Genomic DNA, 26273 nt, shown 5'->3' on the forward strand with positions numbered 1-26273 from the left:
TACATATTTCAATCAATCAATCACTCCTTTCTCAAAGAAACTGGCCCCTGTAAAAAAGTGATATTTCTATAGGCTATAAGTATAAACAAGTCTTTGTAGTGCTTTTCCTGGTTCCATCCTCATCCAGTTTTTGTATTTACCTGTCAATCAATCAATCAATCAATCAATCAATCAATCAATCAATCAATCAATCAATCAATCAATCAATCAATCAATCAATCAATCAATCAATCAATCAATCAATCAATCAATCAATCAATCAATCAATCAATCCCCTTAACAGTCTGTGTAAATAAAAACGCCTGTGGTTTCTGTACTGACCTGACCACATACTGCTCGTGGTAGTGGCGCCCTCTAGTGTTGACAAAGCGTTATTTCATGTATGATGTGTAAAAACATCAATATCCAGAGTTCCATGCCCGAACGTACTTATTTTAGTTTAACATAAATAAAATAAATGAAATATATTAGTGTTAAAAAAAATCAGAACCTATGATCAAGAACTGCCAAATAAACTCCATCGGGCCAGTCAGGCATATTGTGTGGTCAGCTATCAGCCCAGGTCCACAGCCTCAGTCAGGCATATCTGTGGTCACCTACAGCTCAGCATTAGGTCCTCAGCCTCCCGTGTCATTGGTGAATGACCGAAGATGTCTCACTGTAGGTTGTTTACCCGGCTGCTCTGTAAGTACAACACTGCTATTTAATAATGTTTAAATAAACCACAGCACAGACTAGTCTGTTGTCACTGCAGAACAATAGTAAAGGTCAAGGAGAACACACCGTGTTTAGCTGTCAGCTAACAGTGCTAGCACAGTGTTTGGCATTTCGCTTTGCCATGGAATGGATGTTAGCCGGTGGCTGCTACAGCTAGCCAGCCTCAGTGGTGGTAACCCTGGTTTAATTGAATACTTTATATTATCAGTGGTTCCCAAACTTGTTCATGTCAAGGACCCCTCAACATGACACTCATTAGTGTCATTTTGAAAATGTATGCCAAGGACCCCCATAAGAGAAGATTTGTACAGCTCTATAGCACTGATTTTCTACAATTTTAATTTCAAGGACCCCCAGTTTGACATGTATTAGTCTACGGACCCCCATTTAATCGATTTTCTATCCCTGAGACCCTGATTTATATTTTAAAATCAATGTTAATTTAACTCTGAGAGTGTACAAATCAGGTGTACACTCTCAGAGTTATATATATTATAGCTGGGGACCCCCTGGAACTCCCTCAAGGACCCCTGGGGGTTCCCCGGATCCAACCTTGGGAACCACTGCTTTATATGAAGTTTGCAGAAACGAAAAAATAAATCACAAGTGCAATTCAAGGTCTGCTATTAAAGAGGATTTATTCCCCAAGTAAGCCTATGGCTGGCTTGTTTCCATTGGGGTCCATTATATTCAATTCAAATGAACATTTAATGACACATACACTATGCCAAACTGTTAAAAATCAAAAGGAAATTATATGTACAATAAGGTGGGTGGGTCTTTGACCTTTTTACTGGGGACAGTTTCAAATTTCAACCACCCGTAAAGAGTGGGTTCACATTCCTTTTACTGTTGAGCCTGACTGCCTTCACTTTACAATTACAATGCTTTGTTTACAGTTCAGTTCACACTGACGGATACATAAAATACAAAGATACACAGCACATTTGCAACTGAAGTTGAAAGCAGCTCAACTTATTTGTATGTTTGAAGCTTTGCTACAAATGCTGGGTTGTCTGTTTGTATATGTGTCTTCATGTCGCTGCATAACGGCCATTGGAAGGATCAGAATGTTTGTATGTGACTTCTTCATGTCGCTGCACGGCGACCATTGGAAGCGAATGGTGGCCTGTTGTATCAGAGTAGAACTTTGCCCTCGCATGACTCTTGCTTATTTTAGCATGACCATGTGCTTCCTGCGACGCCCTGCACCTCATGCAAGTTATCTTGTCCTGGCTACGATTTAAAGTTTCATTCAGCTTTATGGGAGGCAGCTTATAATGTTTCTATGTTCAGCAGCATTTCCGAGGGGAGCTAGTCCTATGATACTACTATGTCCAGCTTTGAGGGTGTGTGTAAACACAAACATTGTCCAAACACAAACATTGAAATGCCATTGACAATGGAATGGACAGCTTTGAGTGTTCGTTGCGTAACATTGCGTAACACAAACATTGAAGACGAAGGTGAGGGCGCAAATTCGAATTTGCCGGAATGAGATGATGTATGATCATGTCTGATAAGAGCGCCCCTCACTTCGCATGGGTGTGATTTTTGCCTTGGATTTGACAGCAGTGACCCATCAGTTTGGCACATTTTACGTTAGGTGTTCAAAGTAACAATAATGCCATTTTGATAAATCACTGCCACTGACAAAAGGCTTTAAGGTAACCCTTCCCTGGGTTACCTTAAAACAATACATGAAACAAATCGACATACAAAATGATGGAAAATAATATTATCAGAAACCCATGAATTAATGACCGGGTCTGTAAATATGAGAGTGTTCAAATGGACCCAGCTTATGGCTCCATTTGACTCCTAATATGCCATAGTAAATCAGTGTCATACATATTCTGAAAAAAACCTGGAGACTTTGCATTCAGTAATTGGGTCTTGTCCGTGTTATCAAGATAACAACTTTATAATGGTGTGTAAAAGTGAAAACCAAATGGGCAATACCAAGTCTGTCCCACGGACACATGTGTCTGTGTACGGACAACATTGTTGACCCCATAATACAGGTTAAAGTGCTAAGTTCACTGATTGCTGGTTGCCTCAGAGTCGGTAGATAGAATAGATAGGCCATGTGTGTTTGAAAACGTGGATCAAGAGACTGGTTAATGGTTGGCTATAGATAGACTCAAAGCAATACACATCAGGTAAATTAAAATGATAACTGGTGCAGTGCATTTATATTATAATCTTACACACACACACACACACACACACACACACACACACACACACCATTCGATAATATCATGAAAGTCACTGACCTGCTCATCATGAGCAGTTAGTGTTCAGTGTCTTGTTCAAGGGCAGTAGGACACCCTGATTCCTCTCAAACGAGGGATTTAATTAATTTCGCTCCTATGCCACTAAAAGTTAATGTGGAACACACTACCGACTCCTTCAAAGAGCACCTACGGACGGCTGCAATTCGAAACTGCTGGCTCCCTTTTTTACTTCCTTTATATGATGATTTCCTGTTTTTATAGAAGCGTATATTTGTACGTCTCTAAATGTTCTGATGAATTGAAAATGCTGGACCCTGTTGTAAACAAGTGTGAGTGCTTAATCATGGTGTGTCCAAAGTAGCAGTTTTTGTAGTGACCTGTGCTTTCGTTTCGAAATGTACCCATTCTGCATACTGTGAAATAAGATTTTAAATCAATCGATCACTTTGACAATTGACATTAACAACCTATAGAAGGCAACAAATAAAAAATTTCATCATGCTTTATGTAGCATGTGATGTGTTGCTGAATCATTCCAAGCATTCGTTTTGCAAAAAAACGGCATCATCACATTTGTGATGACGGCCGTTTTAGCCCAAGGAGTGTTTTTTGTGTGCAAAACTAATGCTTGGAATGGATTCAGCATCATGAAAACCCCCTAGTTTGATACGTCATATGCTACTTAAAGCATGATGAAATTTAGATTTGTTTTCCTCTTATCACATATATATGTTGAGCAATTATGACAATTGCTCAACACATGCAAGTTAGCATCCAGCAGTTTCTACATGCTGGGGACCCATACTCAAACATTTCTAACATAAAGCCTTGGTGTACTCAACATGGCCGTGTTCACATTCTGGCAAGTGGACTTGCTGTTTATACATTTATGTTCAATAAACTAGTCAATCAGGCTACACCCCAAATCTCACTCTTTGTGGCCTTTCTTTGTCCTTCCAGTGCAGCAGACTGGAGTGAGGCACTGTTATACTGCCAGTAGGAAGAACCTCTACATCGACAAGAACACAAAGGTCATCTGCCAAGGGTTTACCGGGAAACAGGTTTGTATACAGTAACTACATGTCCTGGCTTCACAGTGTAGCCAATTACTGGATAACTTCCTCACATTAATGCTATCATTTGTTGACTGTAAATAATCATGTATTGATTGATATCAGGGTTTATGTTAACAGCTTAGTTGAACTGATGGTATTCGTGTGATGCAGATGTCTAACATGCTCACACCTTTAGCTGTCCACTTTAACCTTTTCAATATTCTTTACAGCTTCTCTCATGCCTAGAACAGTGGTTCTCAAACGTTTTCATCTCCTCTTATTAGAGGGTTCATTTGGTTCCATTTGTACAATCTGAGTTACAGTTTGTAGCTATCATTAATTTAGCTGGGGACCCCCTGGAACTCCCTCAAGGACCCCCTGGGGCTCCCCGGGCCCGACTTTGAGAACCACAGTCCTAGAATGGCATGTCAATATTTTACGCTGAGGCTGAGAATGTGTGGTTAACTGGCTATTCCTCCAGTTGCTATAATCCTTGAATGGTGAATCTCTGCTTCCCTCTAGGGGACATTTCATAGCCAGCAGTCTCTGGACTATGGCTCCCAGCTGGTCGGAGGCGTTTCTCCCGGCAAGGGAGGAAAGACGCACCTCGGAAAGCCAGTCTTCAACTCCGTAAAGGAGGTAGGTGTTTTACTGTAACTAAAGCCAGTCTTCAACTCCGTAAAGGAGGTAGGTGTTTTACTGTAACTAAAGCCAGTCTTCAACTCCGTAAAGGAGGTAGGTGTTTTACTGTAACTAAAGCCAGTCTTCAACTCCGTCAAGGAGGTAGGTGTTTTACTGTAACTAAAGCCAGTCTTCAACTCCGTCAAGGAGGTAGGTGTTTTACTGTAACTAAAGCCAGTCTTCAACTCCGTCAAGGAGGTAGGTGTTTTACTGTAACTAAAACCAGTCTTCAACTCCGTCAAGGAGGTAGGTGTTTTACTTTAACCCATTTAGACCTGAGGACGATTCTACAAATGCCTTCTAAATCCTGACAGTTTTCTGAAATGCCTCATGTTTCCATGTCCGTCATTCTCAAACATTTTCAAGTCAAGGACTCCAAGATTATATGTAATTGGCTGCCGAAAGAAATCTGAAAGTATGTTGTTCCAGGGACCCCCCCCCTAACCTGACGCTGCCAGATCCAAGAAGCTTGCTACACAAATTTGTTTCACAGCTTATTGGGATCTGGGATCGCAGAAGCAAATTCGATGACGGGGCTGTTCCTTTTTTTCAAGATACTTGGTAAATGATTGTCTATCACCATGTGGGCTTGCAAACACAACCAATCATATTGACGTGTCTATATAGCTTCACATCCGGTTTCGCACATATCCCGCCCTTAGCTCATGCTGATTGGTTCGGTACGGAACGGATTTTTGTCAGCTCAACTCCCTGAGAGATCCCAGATGAGTGCTGTGTTGGGGAACATGGTTACCCAATACCGCCCTCATCTGGCAGCGTCAGGTTACCCCCCCCCCCCCCCCCCAGAAGCAAAGATTTGAGTTAATAACGTTTGCTCTGAAAGAATATATATTCAAAGATTTGCGCCACATTTTCACGATAAAAAAAAAAAAAGACCTACAAGCTCGTAGCGCGTGCTATGAGCTTGTAGATCTGCTAGTAGTATAACATAATGCTATAAACGCCAAAAGAGGCTCCCGTTCAGAATGGGTTAACTAAAGCCAGTCTTCAACTCCGTCACGGAGGTAGGGGTTTGACTTTTAATGCACAGTAAATTGTCGGGAGTTATCTCAACATTGAGAACTGTGCTGTATTGAAATGAACGTGCGCACTGCGCAGGCTTTCAAAGAGCAATGAGATTAAACGTTGACAATCATGGTATTTTTTGGGGGATCCCTGGAACCATTAGATGGCGCTGTTTCATAACTTTAAATTGAGTTGAGTTTTTCTCCCCATACTGTACATGTTTTCCCCCCTTTTTACTTTCTTTATATGATGATTTCCTGTTTCTTTTTTCTTTCTTCTTTCTTTAGAAGTGTATATTTGTAAGTTTCTAAATGTTTTGATGAATTTAAAATGGTGGACCCTGTTGTAAACAAGCGTAGTGCTTAATCATATTTTTGAAAAATCGTGAAAAAAATTATATATATATATATATATATTAAAAAAAAATCTTTCTTTCAGAACGAACATTTTTAACTCAAATCTTTGCTTCTGGGAGGGTCTCTGGAACAACATATTTTCTATCATCAAAACTATCATGATTTTGAAGACATTTGTAGAATCTGGTATCGGGTCGAAATGGGTTAATCAATCAAACGCGCCTCATGCTTTCAACTTCTTGTGTTTTTTGTATTTTTTTAGGCGATGGCGGGCACGGGGGCACATGCCACTGTGATCTACGTGCCTCCTCCCTTCGCGGCGGCCGCCATCATCGAGGCCATCGACGCAGAAGTTCCTCTGGTGGTGTGCATCACGGAGGGAATCCCCCAGCAGGACATGGTCCGAGTGAAGCACAGGCTGCTGAGGCAGACCAAGACCCGTCTTATCGGCCCCAACTGCCCTGGAGTCATCAATGTAAGGAGAGACACACACACACACACACACACACACACACACACACACACAGTGTTGTTTTCATTGACTACCTTTTTCCACTGACGAAAACTAAATGGAAACTAAGACTACATATACTGACAATTCTGTCAAATAAAAACTAGACCAAAATGTTAGGAAGGGACTATAGTGGACAAAAGGTCCAGTATAAGTCATTTTACACTTGTTTGCAATCGCATGCTGCCAATGGCAGATCTACAAGCTCACAACACGTCACGCTGCGACACGTTGTGTGGGCTTGTAGATCAGCTATTTTCAGCATGTGAAAAAAACATCCTACGACTGCATCAAGGCCCTAAACACATTTTGTTTGACTAAACCAACTAGTTTTTGTAGTCGACTAAAATCTCATGACATTTAGTCAACTAAAATTAGACTAACACCAACACATTCCAGGTGACTAAAATGTGACTGAAACTAAATAAACTTTTCAAAAGACTAGAACACTGACACACTGACACACACACACACACACACACACACACACAATGGCACACATAATCACATTATCATACAACTGCCCAGGAGTCATCAATGTAAGAAAGACACAATGCATGGATTAAAGTTCTCAGTCGCCACGACTGATATCATAGAGGCCATCATCATCTTGTCTTCTTTGGAGATATGTTGCCAATGTTGTTTTTGAAATTTTAGTTTTAGTCATAGTCTCTTGAATAGTTTTTAATTTAGTAACTAATTTACGTCACCTGGAATGTTTTAGTGTTAGTCTAGTTTTAGTCGACTAAATATCAAGAGTTTAGTCTACTAAATCTACAGTTGATTTAGTCGACTAAAATGTATTTTGGCAGGCCTTGATGCCGTCATAAAGGCAGATTTTTCTTTTCTTTACACACACGCTGAAAATAGCCGATCTACAAGCTCACAACGCGCCATGTTGTGAGCTTGTAGATTTGTCTTTTACTTATACTGGATCTCTTCTCCACTAGTCCCTAACTAACATTTTAGTGTAGTATTTATTTGTTGACAAAATTGTTTACATACAATTTACATAGACCTGCTCTGTTTCACACAGATTTTGCTAAATATTTACTGTATAGATTTTAACCCATTTAGGCCTGACGTTTAAAAAATGTTTTCTAAATGACAGATAGCCTACCTATGTTTCTATATCAGTGGTGCTCAATATTTCCCCAACAATTATATGTAATTGGCCTCCGACCCCCATCTGAAAATATGTTGTTCCAGAAGCAAAGTTTGGTGTTAAAAACGTTTGTTCTGAAAAAATATATTTTCCAAATTTGCGCCACATTTTCACGATGTTTCAAAAAATAACAGACCTACAAACGTGTAGCGCACCACTCGGTGGCGCGCCATGAGCTTGTAGATCTGCTTTTTTTCAATAGCTAAATTATAACAATGTTTAAAACACTAAAAGGGGTTCTCACCCAAAATGGGTTAAATCATTGAATCCTATCGTATAGCCATAATTACAATTTAGGCATTTAGCAGACGCTCTTAATCCAGAGCGACTTACATTTAAGCATAATGAACCAACAACGTCCATGCATCGTATCGTCAACCATGTATCGTGATGCATATCGTAGCGCTGTTAAAATGTATTGTTACCACCCCTGCTAGTAACTGCAGTTATTTCTGTGAAATTATTATTTTTCTTTGCAGCCTGGGGAATGTAAGATTGGGATCATGCCTGGCCACATTCACAAGAAGGGCAGAATCGGTAAGGTTTTGATGAATTGTGTGTATGGAAATGTGAAAGTATTCAGAGGCCCAATAACCTGAAAAGGAAATGAGTTCTACATTTATATATGCGAGCATGTTCCTAGACTAGCTCATTCAAGACAGGGACCCTTTTTGGTGTTTTAAGCATTATGTCATACTTTAGCTATTGAAAAATTGCAGATCCACAAGCTCATAGCGCATAACATAGATGGTGTGTGTGTACTGCATGTATATCAATCACAATATTTGTATTACTCACAGTAGAAGGTTGATTTATACGTTGAATATTTGATGATGGAGGCCGTTTGGGAAATGGCCGTGTATTCAAGGTTAACCCATTATGACCTGAGAACAGATTCGACAAATGTCTTCTACTGTAAATCATGACCGTTTTCTGTGTTCTGTTTATATGTCAGTGGTGCTCAAAGTATTTCATGTCCAGGATCCCAAACATATGTATTTGGCCGTCGACCCCCCCCATCTGAAAATACAGTAGTTCCAGGGACCTCTCCAGGAGCAAATATATGAGTTAAAAACATGCGCTGTGAGAGAATATATATTGAAAGATTTGCACCACATTAAAAAAAGAAAAAGAAGATCTACAAGCTACAGTAGATCTGCTATTTTTCAACAGCTAAAGTTTAAAATAATGGTTAAAGTGGAGATACAGATGCGTTCTCAGATCTAAACGGGTTAAGCTGCACGGAATTGGTGTGAACGCTGGCGAGTGTTGCTAGTGAAACATTCCCCTCGTTGTAGGCTGGTCTGTGCTACGCTGCATTGCAATTAGCCCTTTGCTAAGTCCCTCCCCAACCTGTCCTTGTCCAATGGGCACGTTAGCAGCGAGGAGACATGAGGGCAAGCTGTCCTTCTCCCCCATAGAGATGCATGTTAAATGACGGGATTTCTCCATATAAATACATCGATCATTTCAGTAGCAAGAGCATCAAAATCTCTCGTCGACCAGGCCTGCAGTAGGCTATGCACTGGACAAATTTGTATGACATTATTTAAATGAACTAGAAATACGAGGAAATGACAGGGGGAGAAATCAACTTTTTAACGACTACCCGACAGGGGTTTTCAGGTTACACGGTAAGACTACGGTCATTAGTATTATTGCCATCACCTGGGGTGGGTCAATTGTGTAATCTTCCTGACGTTAAGCCGTGTATATGTTCAACAACACAGCCATGCAAAATAACACTGACAGCTATGCAGTGACAAAAGCTTGTCCTGCATAGCAACAGTTGCTAAACTACTTGGATTGGCATTGGACAATCGCTTTTTGGGGTGGGATTTAGCGAAAGGATAATTTACATTTCCCTTTGTGTTTTTTAGGCATCGTGTCCAGGTCGGGCACGCTCACATATGAAGCGGTGCACCAGACTACACAAGTTGGCCTCGGCCAGTCACTCTGCATCGGTAAGCTTTGTGTGTTAACCGCCATCCGTTTTAATGAATTTACTTCACACTAGACTGCAATACGGAATGCAACATTTTAATGGCTCTTCTTTGATCCAACCATAGCAATTATTTCTCAGTGTTTCTCATGTTAATGTTGATTTATTGCCTGAGAACACAATATGCAAATTCGGCTAAAAAAGTGTATTGTAAAACGTTTTGTAATGTTTGAATGAGTTATCTTCTTTTTCTTTTTTATCTGTAAAGTACTCAAAATAACAGTACTGCTGTTATATTTCTTGCAGACATGTATGATTTGTGTAACTATGTTTTGCATTCTGATAGATATTTGGAAACACTTGAACATACAGTAATTTTGTGAACCCCTCATAAAACTGGTATACTTAGTCTCTGGGATAATTGACAAACATCACCAAAATGTAATAAATTGTAAAGCCAAACAGCTTTTAGATTTTAGGAGCAAGCTCACAATGTGTTGCAGCGTGACAAGTTGTCCTGCTTGTAGATCTGCAAATTTCAGAGCACAACCAAACACAGAATGACTTGTCTTTTAGTTCTACTGGATCTCTTCTGCCAAACATTTTAGTCTAGTTTTTATTTGTTTACGAAATTGTCAATAAATGTACTCTTAGTCATCATAGCTTAGTTTTTATTTAGTTAAAAAAAGGTAGTCGACTGACACTTTTTGTCATGGCTTTTAGTCGATGAAATCAAACCCTGATGATGTTTGTATCTTCTTCCAGGCATCGGTGGCGACCCGTTCAACGGAACAGACTTCATCGACTGTCTGGAGGTGTTCCTGCAGGATCCGAGGACGGAGGGAATCATCATGATCGGCGAGATCGGAGGCAACGCAGAGGAGAACGCAGCCGAGTACCTCAAACAGCACAACACGGTAAGGAGGGGAAGGGGGGGACACAAAACCAGCACATTAGAATGTAGGCATATAGCAGACGCTCTTAACGCAACGAGTGCCGGGATTTCTTTCAAAATAGGAGCTCAGGGTGCCGGGCAGATTTTACTCAACTCTGAAAGCCCTTCCGTTTCCTACAAAAACCACAAGGCATAATGTTCCGTCTTCACCTCACGATGTCCAATATTCCAAACGAGAGGCTTGTTGAAGTCAAATGAAGACAGAAGTATGGCCAAAGAAGTATTGGTCAAAACCATGTAGAACTCCCTAGATTAGGAGATACGATGCATTCTTTCTGAGCCGTAAACGGGGAATCAGAATATCTTTGTCATTGTACAAGACAATTTCGTTGTCTTGTACAATGACAATAAAGATATTCTGATTCTGATTGTCATTTGGCATTTAATGTTTGTTCAGACAACGCTGAAATAATTGCGATTATCTAAAATAAGTGTGATTAGGCGAGTATGTATTACTTGTGACAGAAAGGCCTACCTGTCTGGTCTCTGTGAGGAGTGACCATCTGAACAGAAAGGCCTACCTGTCTGGTCTCTGTGAGGAGTGACCATCTGAACAGAAAGGCCTACCTGTCTGGTCTCTGTGAGGAGTGACCATCTGAACAGAAAGGCCTACCTGTCTGGTCTCTGTGAGGAGTGACCATCTGAACAGAAAGGCCTACCTGTCTGGTCTCTGTGAGGAGTGACCATCTGAACAGAAAGGCCTACCTGTCTGGTCTCTGTGAGGAGTGACCATCTGAACAGAAAGGCCTACCTGTCTGGTCTCTGTGAGGAGTGACCATCTGAACAGAAAGGCCTACCTGTCTGGTCTCTGTGAGGAGTGACCATCTGAACAGAAAGGCCTACCGGTCTGGTCTCTGTGAGGAGTGACCATCTGAACAGGGAGATTCACTGGCTTTATTCAAGATGTGTAAGAGATTGGTCACGGTGGTGATTTATGAACATCCTTTTCTGTGCCATTCACATTTGGGGTGAAGCGAGCTGTGAAAGAAAGTCGTCTTTTTTTGGAGAACTGTGTGGGTGGATTATATAGTTAGGACGCAAAATAACTTTCAAGTGGTGCTTGAATAGGCCTCTATGTGGGATTTTGCTTGCTCGGAGATGAGTTTTTCCTCTTTTTTTTGTGTTTGTCGAAGGTGCTCTGGAGCTGAGAAATGGATTTGATTTGCTTCCTGGCTGCTCTAATGCATGCAAATCTCTCCATGGTGTCTCAAAAGAATAACTCCTCTCAAAGTACACCCCCGCTTCGCCCCAACCACCCACCCACCCAATCACCCCAAGTGTTGACAACCAGAGACCATTCGCGCGAGACAACGACATGCATGAAAAAAAGACCATGGGCGTGACTGAACACATTGATCTTCCACTTGAAGTTGATTTTCGTGTAGTGCACGGCACACACAATAGTTTAGTTAAGCCTTTTTAAATGGATCGGGCCAGCACAAAATAAGCTATTGTGTGATAGAAGCTTGCTTAATTCTCCAAGACATTTGTTTTATTAATGGTTCAAACTGACGTCTCTTTCAGTTAAATATGTTTTATGGTAATTGCATTAAGTAAGACAGACGGGTAGTAATGGTTTAGTCTGGGGCTGGGTTTGAGAATGAATGACCATTCTTGGTATGGCCAGCCACGCGCTATGGTGAAGAGTTGATATAATGATTTGGGTCAGTGCTTCTCAACCAGTGGTCCCCCAGCTAAATGGAGAGTTGGTAACCAAATGGACCAAAAGGAGTTAACATTATTATTATGTTTTAATTATTTAGTCTACTCTGTCCTCCAGGGGGAGTCCTCATTCTTTTCTAAGAACAATTATTCAAAAATACATAACCAGTAAAAGAAAAACCACACCTCCATGTATTAGAAGGACAATGTCAGTCGCCAGAAAAGAGATTATATCATGGTTAAAATGGAGTTCGAAGTTACAATGGACTGAGTTTGTATAAGAAGGGGGTGGGGCAGCTAAAATTAATATTACATATCTAAATACCTAATCGAGGTAGACTATGAAATGACCAAACGTTTATTTGAAAGTGAAATATCCCCTTTTAAGGTCCAATACTTCATGAAATGCTGGCGTAAACATGCCCACACCGTCTTGCAGCTTAGTGCCGTTTACCATTGTTGTGCATTTGATTGCAATTATCCATGTGTCAAATGTCAATTTTGTAAATTGTGGCTTTTTCACAGCACTATTTTTGAATGTGCGTCTTTGACACAGCCATGGAGAGTTTGTGAAGCTGGTGCCAAGGTGTTCCGTTGGCCTAGCAAAGGCCTTGAAACTGTAGAGTGCCAAATGGAGTAATGCAGTGGCCAAAAAACAAACAAACACGTGAGGTTCCCAGTTTGATCCCTGTGGGCTCCCCAGAGTTAGTGTCAAAGTGTCCTTGAGCAAGATTCTGAACCCCTAATTGCGCCTGATGTGCAGGTTGGTGCCTTGCATGGTTTCCTCCACCATCTGTGTGTGAACATGTGTGTGAATGTAATGCACAATCTATGTAAAGCGCTTTGGATAAAAGCGCTATATAAATGCACTATTTACCATTTAACACTAAGTGTTTATTTTTTGCATAGTTGGGAGAAAATTTATTCCCAAATATGTGCATAATTACCTAATTTAAATGCACAGCACGAAGTGCATTGGAGCAGTGAGACCCAGTTTGCTTGGCAGCGGGCTTAGCCGGGCATTTCAACCTTTGTGCTTTGAGAATTGCACTTTATTATTTGTGAGTGTTTGTGTCGCAAGAGCCACACAATCCATTTCTGAATTTGCCTCTTATTGTTGTCTTCAATGCAGCCAATTGATCACCAGTATGGTTAACTTAAACATCAGAAGATTAGAATGTTGAAGTACATGACCACATTAACAGTATGTAAGTCCAGGCTGCTGGATTCCAAGTACAGTGAACTGCATAACAATGATATTCCAGGCTGAAGGGAATCGCTGATATGCAGGTCCCGAGAGACACACCAGTGTTGAAATCAGGGCTCGACAGTGCGACTAGGTAGCCGCATATGCTACTAAAAATAGCACCGTGCAAGTTTCAATTTGTTTCAATTTGTAGAACTGGTGCGTCTACAGAATTTGACCGTTCAATCGTGATAAAGACAATTAAGGCTCTGATCCCGCAATACACATTCTATTAGTTTCAGTTCTATACCTACATTTATATTTGTAGTACGGCGGTGTCGTTCGCCAAAAAGAGCAGATCTACAAGCTAACAACGTGTCGAGGCTCGATGCATTTTAGCACTCTGTGCTCATGTGCTGTGTGTCTGTTGTTCCCTTGCAGGCAGCACAGAGCGTCGGAGTGAACGCAGCATGATGGCGTCCCCGACACGTTGAATACTAAAATTTGTAAAGTTTGAACGCCAACTTTTAACCAAACGCGGGAGAAACACTGTGCACGGCTGCACACACAAATAAAGAGTGCACGCGCGTGCACATGACGGATTATTATCGATCAAAACAATCCTTAGCGTCGCTTACAAAAGCATGTGTTGCACAGCATGAATGATATTAGTAATCACCGACCTGGCTGGATAAATATCAGTGGTCCATCCATTGTGTGACCTGCTTAATAAGCAACGGTAGGCAGCCGAGTTTAGTAAATGAATAGTCTACTGTAGCTGACGCTGTGTCAGATGTTCTGTCTGAAGCAGTCAAAGCCAAGGAGAATGTTACAATTTAATTCACAATCGAGCAGAATATCACATGATAGAACAGCAGGATAAAAACGGATAGTCTGTCTGTCTGTCTATCCATCCATGCATCCATGAGCAACATAGATAGCTATATAGATAATAATTTAATTTATCTGCATAAAAAAACAAATAGTCTATCAGCATAAAAACAAATTGGTTATATAGATTATATAAAAATAAACATAAAAATGATATCCTGATGAATATCAATATTTTGATAATTGCTGAAAAGATTTTGTGATATAATATTTTGCCATATTGCCCGTCCCTACCTCATATCACTTTATTAAAGAAAAATCACACCTGGGTGAAGTGAGGGACAATCTTATCATCATACATCATCAGAATACCTAGCTGTGATTGGATTAATAGCTGATTTGCTCGTTTACATATGACGTACATATGACATTTTCCTTTCAATGTCAATGGCATTTAATGTTTTGATGTTTAATTTACATCATATTTAGTGGAATTTTGACCTGAATTCCCCTTTCATTGTCAATGGCAAATCATGAGATGTGTGGGGACTAAATCTATGTATACCGGTATACATAGGAAACACATTATTTGATAACTTTTCACCGTGCTCCTAAAATAATTAGTGTGCTACTAGATTTTTCAACTTAGTCGCACACGTGCTATTTGGAAAAATGCTAAGCGTCAAGCCCTGGTTGAAATGCAAGGAGTTGTTTATCCTACTATAAATGTGCCACGTCTCTGCGTGCGCGCGTGTCTGCGTGTTTGTACGGTTGTAATGCACGTAACTCGAGAACTGTTTGCTCCACCGACTTCATATTCGACACACACGTTCCACCCCCCCCCCCCCCCCCGGGCACTGCCCTCCGCAGGGAGGGCAGTGCCCGGACTCGAGTCAGTCGGACCCAAGGTTCTCCAGAACCACCACAAAAGGTCGGCCATACCAATAAAAAGGAGTGAGGTTTGGTCCTAAAAATGGGCAGTTTTTGTGCATCTTATGCCATTTACACAGTTTGCACTTTAACAAACTCCTCTTGGATTGTAATTGGATCCAGCTCAAAGTCACTTGGCGTACATGAGTGAGAACATTTGGAATCACGGCGACAGAAGGAAGGGTGCCTGGTGTGCATCCCGCCGTGGACAAAGGTGTGAGGTCCCCATTGCTGCATGCAGCTTTTTATCCGTTTTTGTGATTTTTATTTGTGTTATTTTCACAGGCCTACGTTTTATAGACGGGGTATTTTCAGCTCAAAAGTTATTTTTCAGTTCATTGAGTCTTTGAGATATGAAGCACATTAAGTTGTCTGTTCCCTCCTATCGCTGTTGGACAGATTATTTTATAGAATGTGCAGTTTTCTGGGCCACAGGAATCTGCACGCTAATGTCATGATCGATGAGTCGTCATGCCACATTACAGATACAGATATACAGATATTTATAAAGCCTAACTGGAAGAAACATATATTACACCAAATACATTCCACTACTTTGCCTGTGACCACAATGGTAACATATTTCCATTAGTTACTTTACTACCCCCCTCCAGTTTACAATTTCTCCACAGTCATTGAAATGTTACTAAACTTACCTGAATAATTTAGTCGACATTTGCTAAATCTCACTTTGCCATTTAGCTTCTCCTCCAAGATAAATGTTTAATTGTAAAATGCAGCACTTGAAAGGACCCTGCTCAAAGGTTTGAGCTTGTAGTGCAGTGATAAATAATGAAATGTTGTTGAAAAGGCATTACAATATAAAGGTGAAACACATTCATGTAAAGATTGTTACATATGGTCTATGTCAGGGGTGGGCAACTTTGACGATGGAGAGGGCCTCTATATTTCCACCCTCACTCCAGAGGGGCCATGTTGCATATTACTGTCGTAGCAAAAATAGCCGATCTACAAGCTCAAAAAGTGTGGCATTGTTTGAATTGAAACACTGAACTTTTCTTTCTTGCTATTTTTCAATTGGAATCCTGAAAAGTTAAAATTTTATTTAATTGCAAATGCCTTTAATTATAGTTACGTTAACTTTTTATGAACTAAATACAAAACATTGGACATAAATACTACTCATTAAGCTACTAATGACTGAAGTAAGTAAAGCAGTATTCTGACATTAACCTGAGGGCCGCATTAAGTGAATGTGGGGGCCGCATGTGGCCCCCGGGCAGCCAGTTGCCCATGTATGGTCTATTTGCATGGATTAAAATAGCCGATCTACACAACCGTAACCACAAGCACGGGAGCAGACGCTAGTGTCTGAATTACATCCGGTCCCCGATCTACACACATCGCAACGTGTTGCGAGCCTGTAGGTTGGTTATTTTAACAGGTTAAGTGCTATACTGCCGGGAATCCACAAGATGGGGCCGTTGCCCGTGCTAGAAGTTGTTTAAAAAAGTCCCCCAAATGACCCCAGATGTTTTGGTTGGTTTGTAGTTGAACCGGTAGTGAAAGTCGGCAATTTCGTTATACTGACCTAGGATCTTTTTGTTTTGTTATGAGCCATAATCAAGGGGCCAGCTATGCACTCCAATGTTGAAGCGCTGGGCCCTAGTGGTAAGAGGAAGGACTGCAGGCGGACCCGTGGATTCTTGACGAGGAAACCCCATGCAACCGAGCGCCCAATGTTAAAGCCCAGCTGCACTTCCGCATTTCCGGACTTCCAAATGCTGAATCAGCGAAAAAATGCGGAAATAGACGGTACTTCCGGCAGCCTTCCGGGTGCTTCAAAACGCCACTGAGCAACTTCCACTGACATGAATAGCGGAGGGGGCGGAGCTTCGCGCCAGTTTAGTCTCTATCCTTTTAATACTCTATGGCCATAATGCATATAGATACGGCTTGTGCGCGTGCACAGGCGCGCACACAGGGTTTTTGGCCGTTTTTACGTGATAATCGCTCAGAGCTAGCTAAAAATGTTGCATAATGCTAACGTGATGCTAATCAATAGAAATGAATGCGGATTAAACAACTTGCCTTTACTGCTCTGGCACCGGGGACAAAGTAAGTACTATTTATCCTGTTAAGATGAAAGAGTATTTGAAGTGATCAAACTAGTAGAATACAAGTTTAGAAGCATCTTCCAGAAAACATGAATGGTCTCAGAAATGTCATAAAAGCAAATTCCTCAAATCTGTGATTTCTAAAGCTGGTCGACCCCTAAAACAACATCGTTACATGTTCAGTCTTGAGATTTAACTTTTGCTTTATTTCAGCTTTATTTTAGTCTATGGGGCCGACGTTCTGAATGGAGCGTCGCAGTCCCGCCCCCTCGAGAGACCCGGGAAAGAATTCCCCGTTCATTTTCCTCATAGACTTTACGCCGCGGACAAAGCCAACTCGAGTTGTGACAAATCAAATGTTCAAACACAATGTTCTGGGCCGAACAAATGATTAGAAGAAAAAAAGGCAGAATACAACACTTTTTTTTTTCTTTTTTCTTTTCTTACAAATTATTTGATCGGCCCAAAACATTGTGTTTATTGTCATGATTTGTCACAACTCGAGTTGCCTTTGTATGAGGCTTAAAAGGTCTTTAAATAAATAGTTTTTGAAATGTCTATTGGGAAAATGCATTGGGAATTATTTCCTGAGCCTGGCGTCGTCATGAAAGGGGGCGGGGTTGTGACGCTCTATAGAGGAGGCCATGTAGTGGTCACTTTTTTAACCCATTCTGACCTGAGATCAGATTCATACGAGGTTTCCGCCGGACACACACTGGTCTGATGAACCCATTCTGACCTGAGATCAGATTCTAAAAATGTCAGTCGCTCTTCGATTTTTCAAAAATAGCAGACCTACAAGCTCGTATCGCGCCACTCGGTGGCGCGATATGAGCTTGTAGATCTGCTATTTTTAAATAGCTAAAGCATAACATGATGCTGACACCAAAATTGGTGCCCGGTCAGAATGGGTTAATGACAAAAGATTGTTCCTATAAGTTGCCGTTTAGTTCCTGGAGACTAACTGATGGTTTTATTGTTCAGCTGTGGACAGGAAAATGCTCAAAAAATGCAATAACTTGTTCTACTTCTCAACAAGTTCCCACTGACAGGTTTTATGTTGCAGAAGAACACATTTCAAGGTTCGGTTTCTGCATCTGTGTCTGGGAAGCTTGCCAATGTAGCATCACGGCCTTGCAAGAAGTCACCTACATACAAATGTGTTCCTATCCTATATGGGAGGGCTGCCCAAAAGGTAGATCGCGATCTACCAGTTATACATGACATTCCCCTAAATATATGATTTCAATCAGTGCCGTCGATACCTAAAACACGCTAAAAAGTGCCAAACCGACCCTCAAAATAACAAATTTCACCGCGGCTCCGCCAAGCAATAACGAGTGGCTGTGTGCGCGTCACCTCAAACAGCGAAAATAGCCGATCTGCATGAGGAATAGCAGCGCTCTCGTCGGAAGGGGGGGAAGCACAATTATCCTATGAGTAGGGCAACCAAATGGTCAGCCCTGATTTCAAAAAACAACTTTTTTGGCATCTGCCACTTGAATTAAGTTGACTCGATTGATCAGTAGCATTACAAAGTTCTTAATTGTTTTTTTTATTTTTATTCATAGGATTTTGTTTTAAAAAGAAGTATACAATTTAAATGTTTCCAGCTTTCCAGTGTTTACATCCTGCCTTTCTCTTCCTTATGATCCTGTCGTTGTGTAAAGTCTAATTGATTGATTGTCACATCATGGCTCTGTTGCTCGCTCTAAAATAACTGATTTTCAAGCTAACAATGCAACAGAATATTGTTGTAATGGAATATAAATCAGGCTTTATGATGAAATATTAGCCATTACTCACATGTAGTCACGCAACACTCTCTGTCTCGCTCTTACACGTTGTTTGTGGCGAACACACTTCAGATTATGATGTTGCTGAAGATGAAATATTAGCTTTCGCCACCTTTTGGAAATGATCTCACCTGCTGGATGTAAGCGATCTATCAGTGAGGGAGCAACGCTGACGGGGCTAATCACTGCCAACATGACTAATTACCAGCTCAGAAATGAGATCATGTGAATTGGCGACAGCCTGTGACCCTTCCTGGACGCACACACACGCGCACACACACACACACACACACACGCAATTAAATTGTCTGATTGACCCATCGTTTTAATAATGCCAATGCTGATCGAGACAGTGGCCACTCTAGTAATAATATGGGAGGAGGACAGACTGAGGGCTTTGCACTTCTAATGAATATAATACATTGCAAAAGAGATGCAACTGAATCTTTTTATTTTTTTCATCCCTTTTAGTATTCTGTTTCCTCCTCCCAATTCCATTCACTTGTTGTGTAACTGCTCTGCCCTCTTTCACTCTCACTGGTCCACGCTTCTCTCAACGGCGCTCTTGTGTTGTCCATCCATCTTCAACCGCTTATCCGTAGTCGGGTCGCGGGGGCAACGGCTCCACCAGAGAGCTCCAGACATCCCTCAACATTAGTGACTTCCTCCTGGGGGGGATCCCAAGACGTGCCTCGAGGACCTCCCTAGGGAGACGCTCGAAAGGCATCCTAACCAGAAGCCCGAACCACCTAAGCTGGCTCCTTTCCAAGCGAAGAAGCAGCGACTCTCCCCCGAGTGTCTCTCTGCGTGACTGAACTTGCTTGTATTCGCGACCTCATTCTTTGGGTCACTTCATGACCATAGGTGAGAGTAGGAACGAAGATTGCTCGGTGGACGGAGAGCCTTTACCTTCTGGCTCAACTCTTTTCATCACAACAAGCAGACAACGGACAACTTGTGTTGTGTTCTTTAATGTCATATCTCTCTCCGTCTCCCCACCTCCAGGGAGCCAAGGCCAAGCCCGTGGTGTCGTTCATCGCGGGCCTGACGGCCCCTCCGGGCCGCAGGATGGGTCACGCCGGCGCCATCATCGCCGGAGGCAAGGGCGGAGCCAAAGAGAAGATCGCCGCCCTGCAGTCGGCTGGCGTTGTGGTCAGCATGTCTCCTGCCCAGCTGGGCAGCACTATATTCAAGGTGAGGTCCTTTTCTGTGTGTGTGTGTGTGTGTGTGTGTGTGTGTGTGTGTGTGTGCGCGAACAGCATCAGAGAAGATGGGGGTGCACGATTATGAAAGTATGACCGATTAATTGCACTTGGTTGCATGCTGAAAATAGCCTATTGTGAGCTTGTAGATCGGCTATTTTCAGCAAGTGTAAAAATAGTCATTACAACGGCATCAATGCCTGCCAAATTTCATTTTAGTTGACTAAATCGACTGTAGATTTAGTCGACTAAAATCTCATGACATTTAGTCGACTAAAACTAAACCAACACATTCCAGGTGACTAAAACTAAATTAAAACTATTCAAGAGACTATGACTAAAATTTGCTGCCAAAAACAACACTGACCTAGACCAGGTGTATTGAGTACCCTGTATCAATAAGCTTTGGGCTTATATCAAGCCTGTTATGGAGCATAGCAGCCCATGACGTCATGTTTAAACAATCAAGACAAGAGGTGATCAAGAAATAAATCTAATCGCCCAAACATATCTGTGTGAACAAAATTACGCTTTTATTAAATTGACGGTACACACATTATGTTTCTTCAATATTACCGTATATTTTCCAAAAGTAAAAAAAGGTCAGTTGCCTTCCGTCTGTTTCGAAAAGTACTGTATTGTAAGGCTCTCAGTAAACGATACTGGTTCTGTTTTTACCAGGGGGTCCCCAGCTAAATGATAGTTAGGAACCAAATGGACCCTTAGTGTACAATTGGAACCAATAGACCCTAACAGCCATTAAATGGGGGGTCCGTAGACTAATGCATGTAACACTGGGGAGTCCTTGAAATTGAAAACAGGTTGAGAATCATTGCTAGAGCCGTACAAATCTTCTCTCATGGGGGTCCCTGGCAATATATTTTCAAATGGGGGTCCACAGACTGGTGACAATTTGGGGGTCCTTGACATGAAAAAGTTTGGGAACCACTGGCCTATACTATCAGTGACAGTGGTGTTCCTCCTTACAACTTGGCAATAAAATGGTATTTGCTGTATCTGGCTAGATGGGAATTTAACTTTTAATATGCAATAAACAGGCAATGTTGAAGGGGAGAAATTAATAAACGTCTGACAGTGGCTGAGTTGGCACCACGCTGCCTCCTTTTTTTTTTTTTTCAATTTATTTATTACCGGGGAAACACTTTTAACAAGATGTATAAAAAGTGAAAGCATTTGTATTACAGCCATTCATCATCTTATACTTTCATTAGCGGGGCACCCGGCGTACAACTGCACACCACATATAGATTAAAACGTGTTTTTCGTCCCAAGTTTAATTCATAATCATTGCGAGTAATGATGAAAAACGTGCTCTCGCTCGTTGTTAATTTTGCAGCCCATTGTGTTCATACATCTCTGTTAATGTCATTGACCGCTGTAATCGGAGCGCTAACGCACAAGAGGAGAAAACAAACATGTGCTGCTGTAGCATTATGGGCTGAGGAGTGAGTGGACTAGCATCACATTCTGTGTCTCAAACCCACTGGTTAGCCACTTAAGACCCGAGACCACATTCTACTAAATGTCTTCTAAATCATGACAGTTTTCTGAAAAACCCTATGTTTCTATGTCAGTTGTTCTCAAACTATTTCATGTCAAGGAGGCCAAAAGTTATCTGTCTGTGTGCGTGCGTGTGTACGGTTGTAATGCACGTAACTCGAGAACCGCGTGCCCCACCGACTTAAAGTTCGACACACACGTTCCAAACCACCACAGGGAGTGCAGTGCCCGACCTCGAGTTGGTGGGACACACCGTTGTCCAGAAAGCCCACAAAAGGCTCTGGTCAGGCTCTGGCAATGGATCTAATGAGCCCAACTCCCCTCACCTGTGCAATTCCCATCCTCTGCCTCAGCCAATTAATTGCCATGGCAACCCCACACCTGGAGGAGGACGGCGGGGGGAAAAAAGAGAGCGAGATGGATTCTGGGCGACGGTACCTGATACCCTCTTTAATCATGTAGGGACAATTTCAGGTTCAACAACAAGGAATATACGTATATTGCAGATGTGACCTTAAATCTTAAAGGACCTATAACATAAAATTCAACTTTTTAAATTTATTTTGTGTTTTTGGGGCTCCAATTATGTTTGTTTTCTATCCCCACAAATAACCAATTTTGAACAATCAGGCTTTCATAGGTGCTTTAATGGAAATTGCTCTCAGGAACAGCTCAACTGATTTTGTCCTCATCGTGATGTCATCAATGTCACCCTAATTCCTCCTCTACCTCAAATTTGCATTTCCATTTTGTTTACAATGTCCACCATTGTTGATTTTCCAAGCTGGCATGGAATGGAGACAAGCCTGGTTTTATCTAGCATCAGTATTATAATGACTCAAATATGAAATCATCAGTAAAAGTAGTATATTAGCTAAAACTGCTTTCAAAGTCCAGAAAGAAATGACTGGTTATATCGGAGTGGTGATTGAGGCTCAAACCATTCGAATATAGTCAATATGATTAAATATTAAAAGCTGTTCTTACTTTAAAAAGTGTCTTTCGATGTTCGATGTTCACGTATCGGTGAGTGTTTATAGTCCACAGGAAATGAGAGTATTTATTTGAAGCATTGCAAATATAAGAATGCAATAAAAAGCAGCAAGGAACATTAATAATGCTGAAAGTGTTTGTGTTCCAAGTCTGCCATCTAGCATATTGTACTGTAGCCATTTATCACAATGATGGCTGTAGATACACATGCACTGTATTCCACACACACTGTATCCCAGTGTTTTTCAACCAGGCTTCCGTCGTTCCGTGACACTTTAGCGTGCCGTCTGAGATGACCGGGCGTGCTGTGTAAAAAGTTGACCGTGCGCACAGTCAACAGTTTTCATGTAGAGCCCTTCCATGTGTGTGTGTGTGTGTGTGTGTGTGTGTGTCACATGTTTTCTATTCTAAATCCAATTAATCATCAGTTGGGCTGAAGGGGTTTGGCAACTTTGGCATGAATGACCATTAACTCAACGTATAAGTGGGTAATCCTCTATCTGATACGATCATTGTACTGTATGTTATAACGGGGAAAGGGAATGTATTGTGTACCTGCTTCCCCGACCGCCTTCTCTCATTGTTTCTGCTGCACATTACATGGATTAACGCCTTCATGGCGGGAACCCCGTTTGGTGTTTTAAGCATTATGTTATACTTTAGCTATTGAAAAATAGCAGATCTACAAGAGTGCCACGCTACGAGCTTGTAGGTCTGATATTTTTGAAAAATCTTGAAAATGTGGCTCAAATCTTTGAATATATATTCTTTCACAGTGAATATTTTTAACTCAGATATTTGCTCCTGGGGGGGTCCCTGGAACAGCATATTTTCAGATGGGGTGTCAGCGGACAAATGCAGATAATTCTGGGGGTCCTTGACATGAAAAAGGTTGAGCACTACTGACATAGAAACATGAGGTTTTTCAGAAAACCGTTTTTTTTTTAGAAGCCATATATTTTTAGAATCAGTCTCGGTTCTAAATGGGTTAAAGTTCTCAGTCGCCATGACTGAGTTCAGTCCTTTGGATTCCATAGAAGCCTTCAGCGGTCTTCTGTGAAAGCATGCTTGCTGCGCACAGAAAGTATCTACAAGCTCACAACACGTCACAGCGTGATGTGTTGTGAGCTTGCAGATCGGCTACTTTCGGTCATTATTTACTTTAAAGTCTGAAAGTCTCAGAAATGTCATGATGCCATGATTGATGACACGTGCACACATGCTCTCTCCCTCTCCCTCTTCTGTCAGACAGAGCTGAGGACAGAGAGTAGACTGAAGGACATTAGAGTTTCCTCCCTGGTATTTAAGGCAGTTTGACCGGAGGATTATTATGAAGATATAACTTTCTCCACAAGATGGCAGTATGCCACTGGCTATTGAAGTCATGTGTAGAATGGGCCAGACATCTGTGTGTTCTTTCTTTAGAACTGATCATGCATTTGCATATGTTGTGGAATGGGGATATTCTAGAAGGAGGGACATTCTATCATCCTGCCTGTTTGATATGTTTGTGAATTGCATCTGTAAACATCCTGTGTTGTAATGGCTGACATGGCTCTCTGTCATATGTTGCCGTCATGTTTTTGAACTCTTTGCACTCTTAAAGGCAGTGGTTTTCAACAAGTGGTACCGGGGACCACCAGTAGTCCTTGAGGGGGTTCGAGGTGGTCCTCAACTTAAATGATGGAGTTGGTAACCAAATGGACCCTTATAGATCTTTAACTCTTGAGAGTGTAAAATTGACCCGTACGGGTCCATTTGGTTTAATTTTACACTCAATAGTTGCATTATTGTTAAACGACTGCATTAATTAATTTGCATTAATTAATTTAGAAGAAGTCTACACAATTGGAGCATGTAAAATAATTGTTATTTTCATCAACGTTTGCCAACATCATTGAATTGTGGACAATCTTAGCCAACGATGACAAATATTCTTTAATGTTGGGTCTGAGAGGCTAAATGTCATCAAATGGTGGTGTGTGGCTCAAATGCAGAAAAGACAATCGGCCTTGACATGAAAAGGGTTGAAAACCTTAAAAGAGCTTTTTTCTTATTACCCCCCTTCCCCCCCAGGGGAAACCTTTTGTCTGGGTCTCTTAACGATGGCCCTCGCCATTTCTTCTGAACGCCAGATCTGAAACTCCAGATCAAAAACAAGTTGTTAGGGAATGATTTATTCATGGCCAATTCTATGTCCTTTCTCAAGACTTTTTTTCCCTCTTTTTTTCTTCTTCTCATTTCTCTCTATCTTGTCCACTTTGGCAGGAGTTTGAGAAGAGGAAGATGCTGTAAATGGGGCCAGAGAGAACCTCACCCCACCCACCCCACCCACCCCCCTCCGACGGCAGCCGTGAAATGAAAATTAACAGCCCAGCGGTTCTTGAGGTGGCTTTGTTTGCCCTGCAGGCTTCACACAGTTCAACAGTTCAAGCTCCATAGCACATGCAGTGTAGCTTTTTGCAATTTCTCTCTCTCTCTCTCTCTCTCTCGCATATGAACTTGTACTTAAGAATTAAGTAACGCTGTCTTAATTGTACTGTAATATCCTAGTAAATAACTATTTTAACACTGTATGTATCCCATCTGGTACAACAAGTGAACTGGTTTCCCACCTGTTTATGCACCATCTGTTCCGTGGTCGACGCCTGGAGGAGAAGAAGAGAGAGGTCATAATAGCGATCTATTTGTGACTTTTCTATTTTACCCTCACTGTAAAGAAATTAACCCCTCATCCATTTTCAATGGCTGTTGAATGAATAAGAAATAATTTCTCAAATCATTTTCTGCTCTGACTGGTGTCTGTTTTTTGCTGTGCTTATTATTGTAGATGTCTTCTGGAAATCTAAATAATCTGAATCGAGCATACATGGGCAACTGGCGGCCCGGTTAATATCAGAATACTGATATAATATTAATTTCAGCTGTTATAATTCCAAACATGCAAACATGACCCGCTTTAATTACTTTAATACTGACTAATATTAAAATGTTGTCTTTATGTCCAATATATTTATATTTAGTTATAATGTTAACATAACTATAATTAAAGGCATTTGAAATGACATAAAAATGATACATTTCTGGATTCCAATGAAAAAATTGCCAACATTCAGGATTTCAATTAAAAAATAGCAAAAATTGCAATATGCAACGTGGCCCTCTGGAGTGAGTGCGCTCGTCAAAGGACTATAGTATAGGCTATATTGTACATGGTAGGGGTTCTCAAAGTTTTTGGCCGGGGACCCCCGGAAATGCTTTGGCAATGTCTCTGCAATTTTCTTTCCTTATTTTTATCCCACGATTTTGCAAACTATTTTTTTCACCCAGTGTCAATTATCTATGCAATCCTGGGTGCGGAGAACTTCGTCCTGTGAGCTCAGGGTGTACAATGTTGAGGATCCACAGCAGCAGTCAAACCAGACG

General features: G+C 41.3%; 1 protein-coding gene across 1 annotated transcript; it reads left to right on the top strand.

The window, feature by feature from the left end:
- Positions 1 to 598: 598 nt before the first annotated feature.
- suclg1 (succinate-CoA ligase GDP/ADP-forming subunit alph) lies at positions 599 to 25629 on the top strand. The gene is made up of 9 exons (XM_083765126.1): positions 599 to 684; positions 3918 to 4018; positions 4535 to 4651; positions 6338 to 6550; positions 8231 to 8288; positions 9632 to 9715; positions 10459 to 10610; positions 20137 to 20325; positions 25116 to 25629. Exons 1-9 carry the CDS (start codon positions 651 to 653, stop codon positions 25140 to 25142), a joined length of 975 nt encoding a protein of 324 aa, XP_083621252.1. The 5' UTR covers positions 599 to 650; the 3' UTR covers positions 25143 to 25629.
- The last annotated feature ends 644 nt before the right edge of the window (positions 25630 to 26273 follow it).

The sequence above is a fragment of the Protomyctophum parallelum genome (assembly GCF_964188405.1).
Source record: "Protomyctophum parallelum genome assembly, chromosome: 5".
NCBI lineage: Eukaryota > Metazoa > Chordata > Actinopteri > Myctophiformes > Myctophidae > Protomyctophum > Protomyctophum parallelum.

Bases quoted from the DNA above. Each gene is read 5' to 3' on its own strand.
- suclg1 (XM_083765126.1), top strand. From the start codon at position 651: ATGTCTCACTGTAGGTTGTTTACCCGGCTGCTCT. The intron at 685-3,917 runs GTAAGTACAACA...TTGTCCTTCCAG, and splicing joins GTTGTTTACCCGGCTGCTCT to TGCAGCAGACTGGAGTGAGG. The intron at 8,289-9,631 runs GTAAGGTTTTGA...TGTGTTTTTTAG, and splicing joins TCACAAGAAGGGCAGAATCG to GCATCGTGTCCAGGTCGGGC.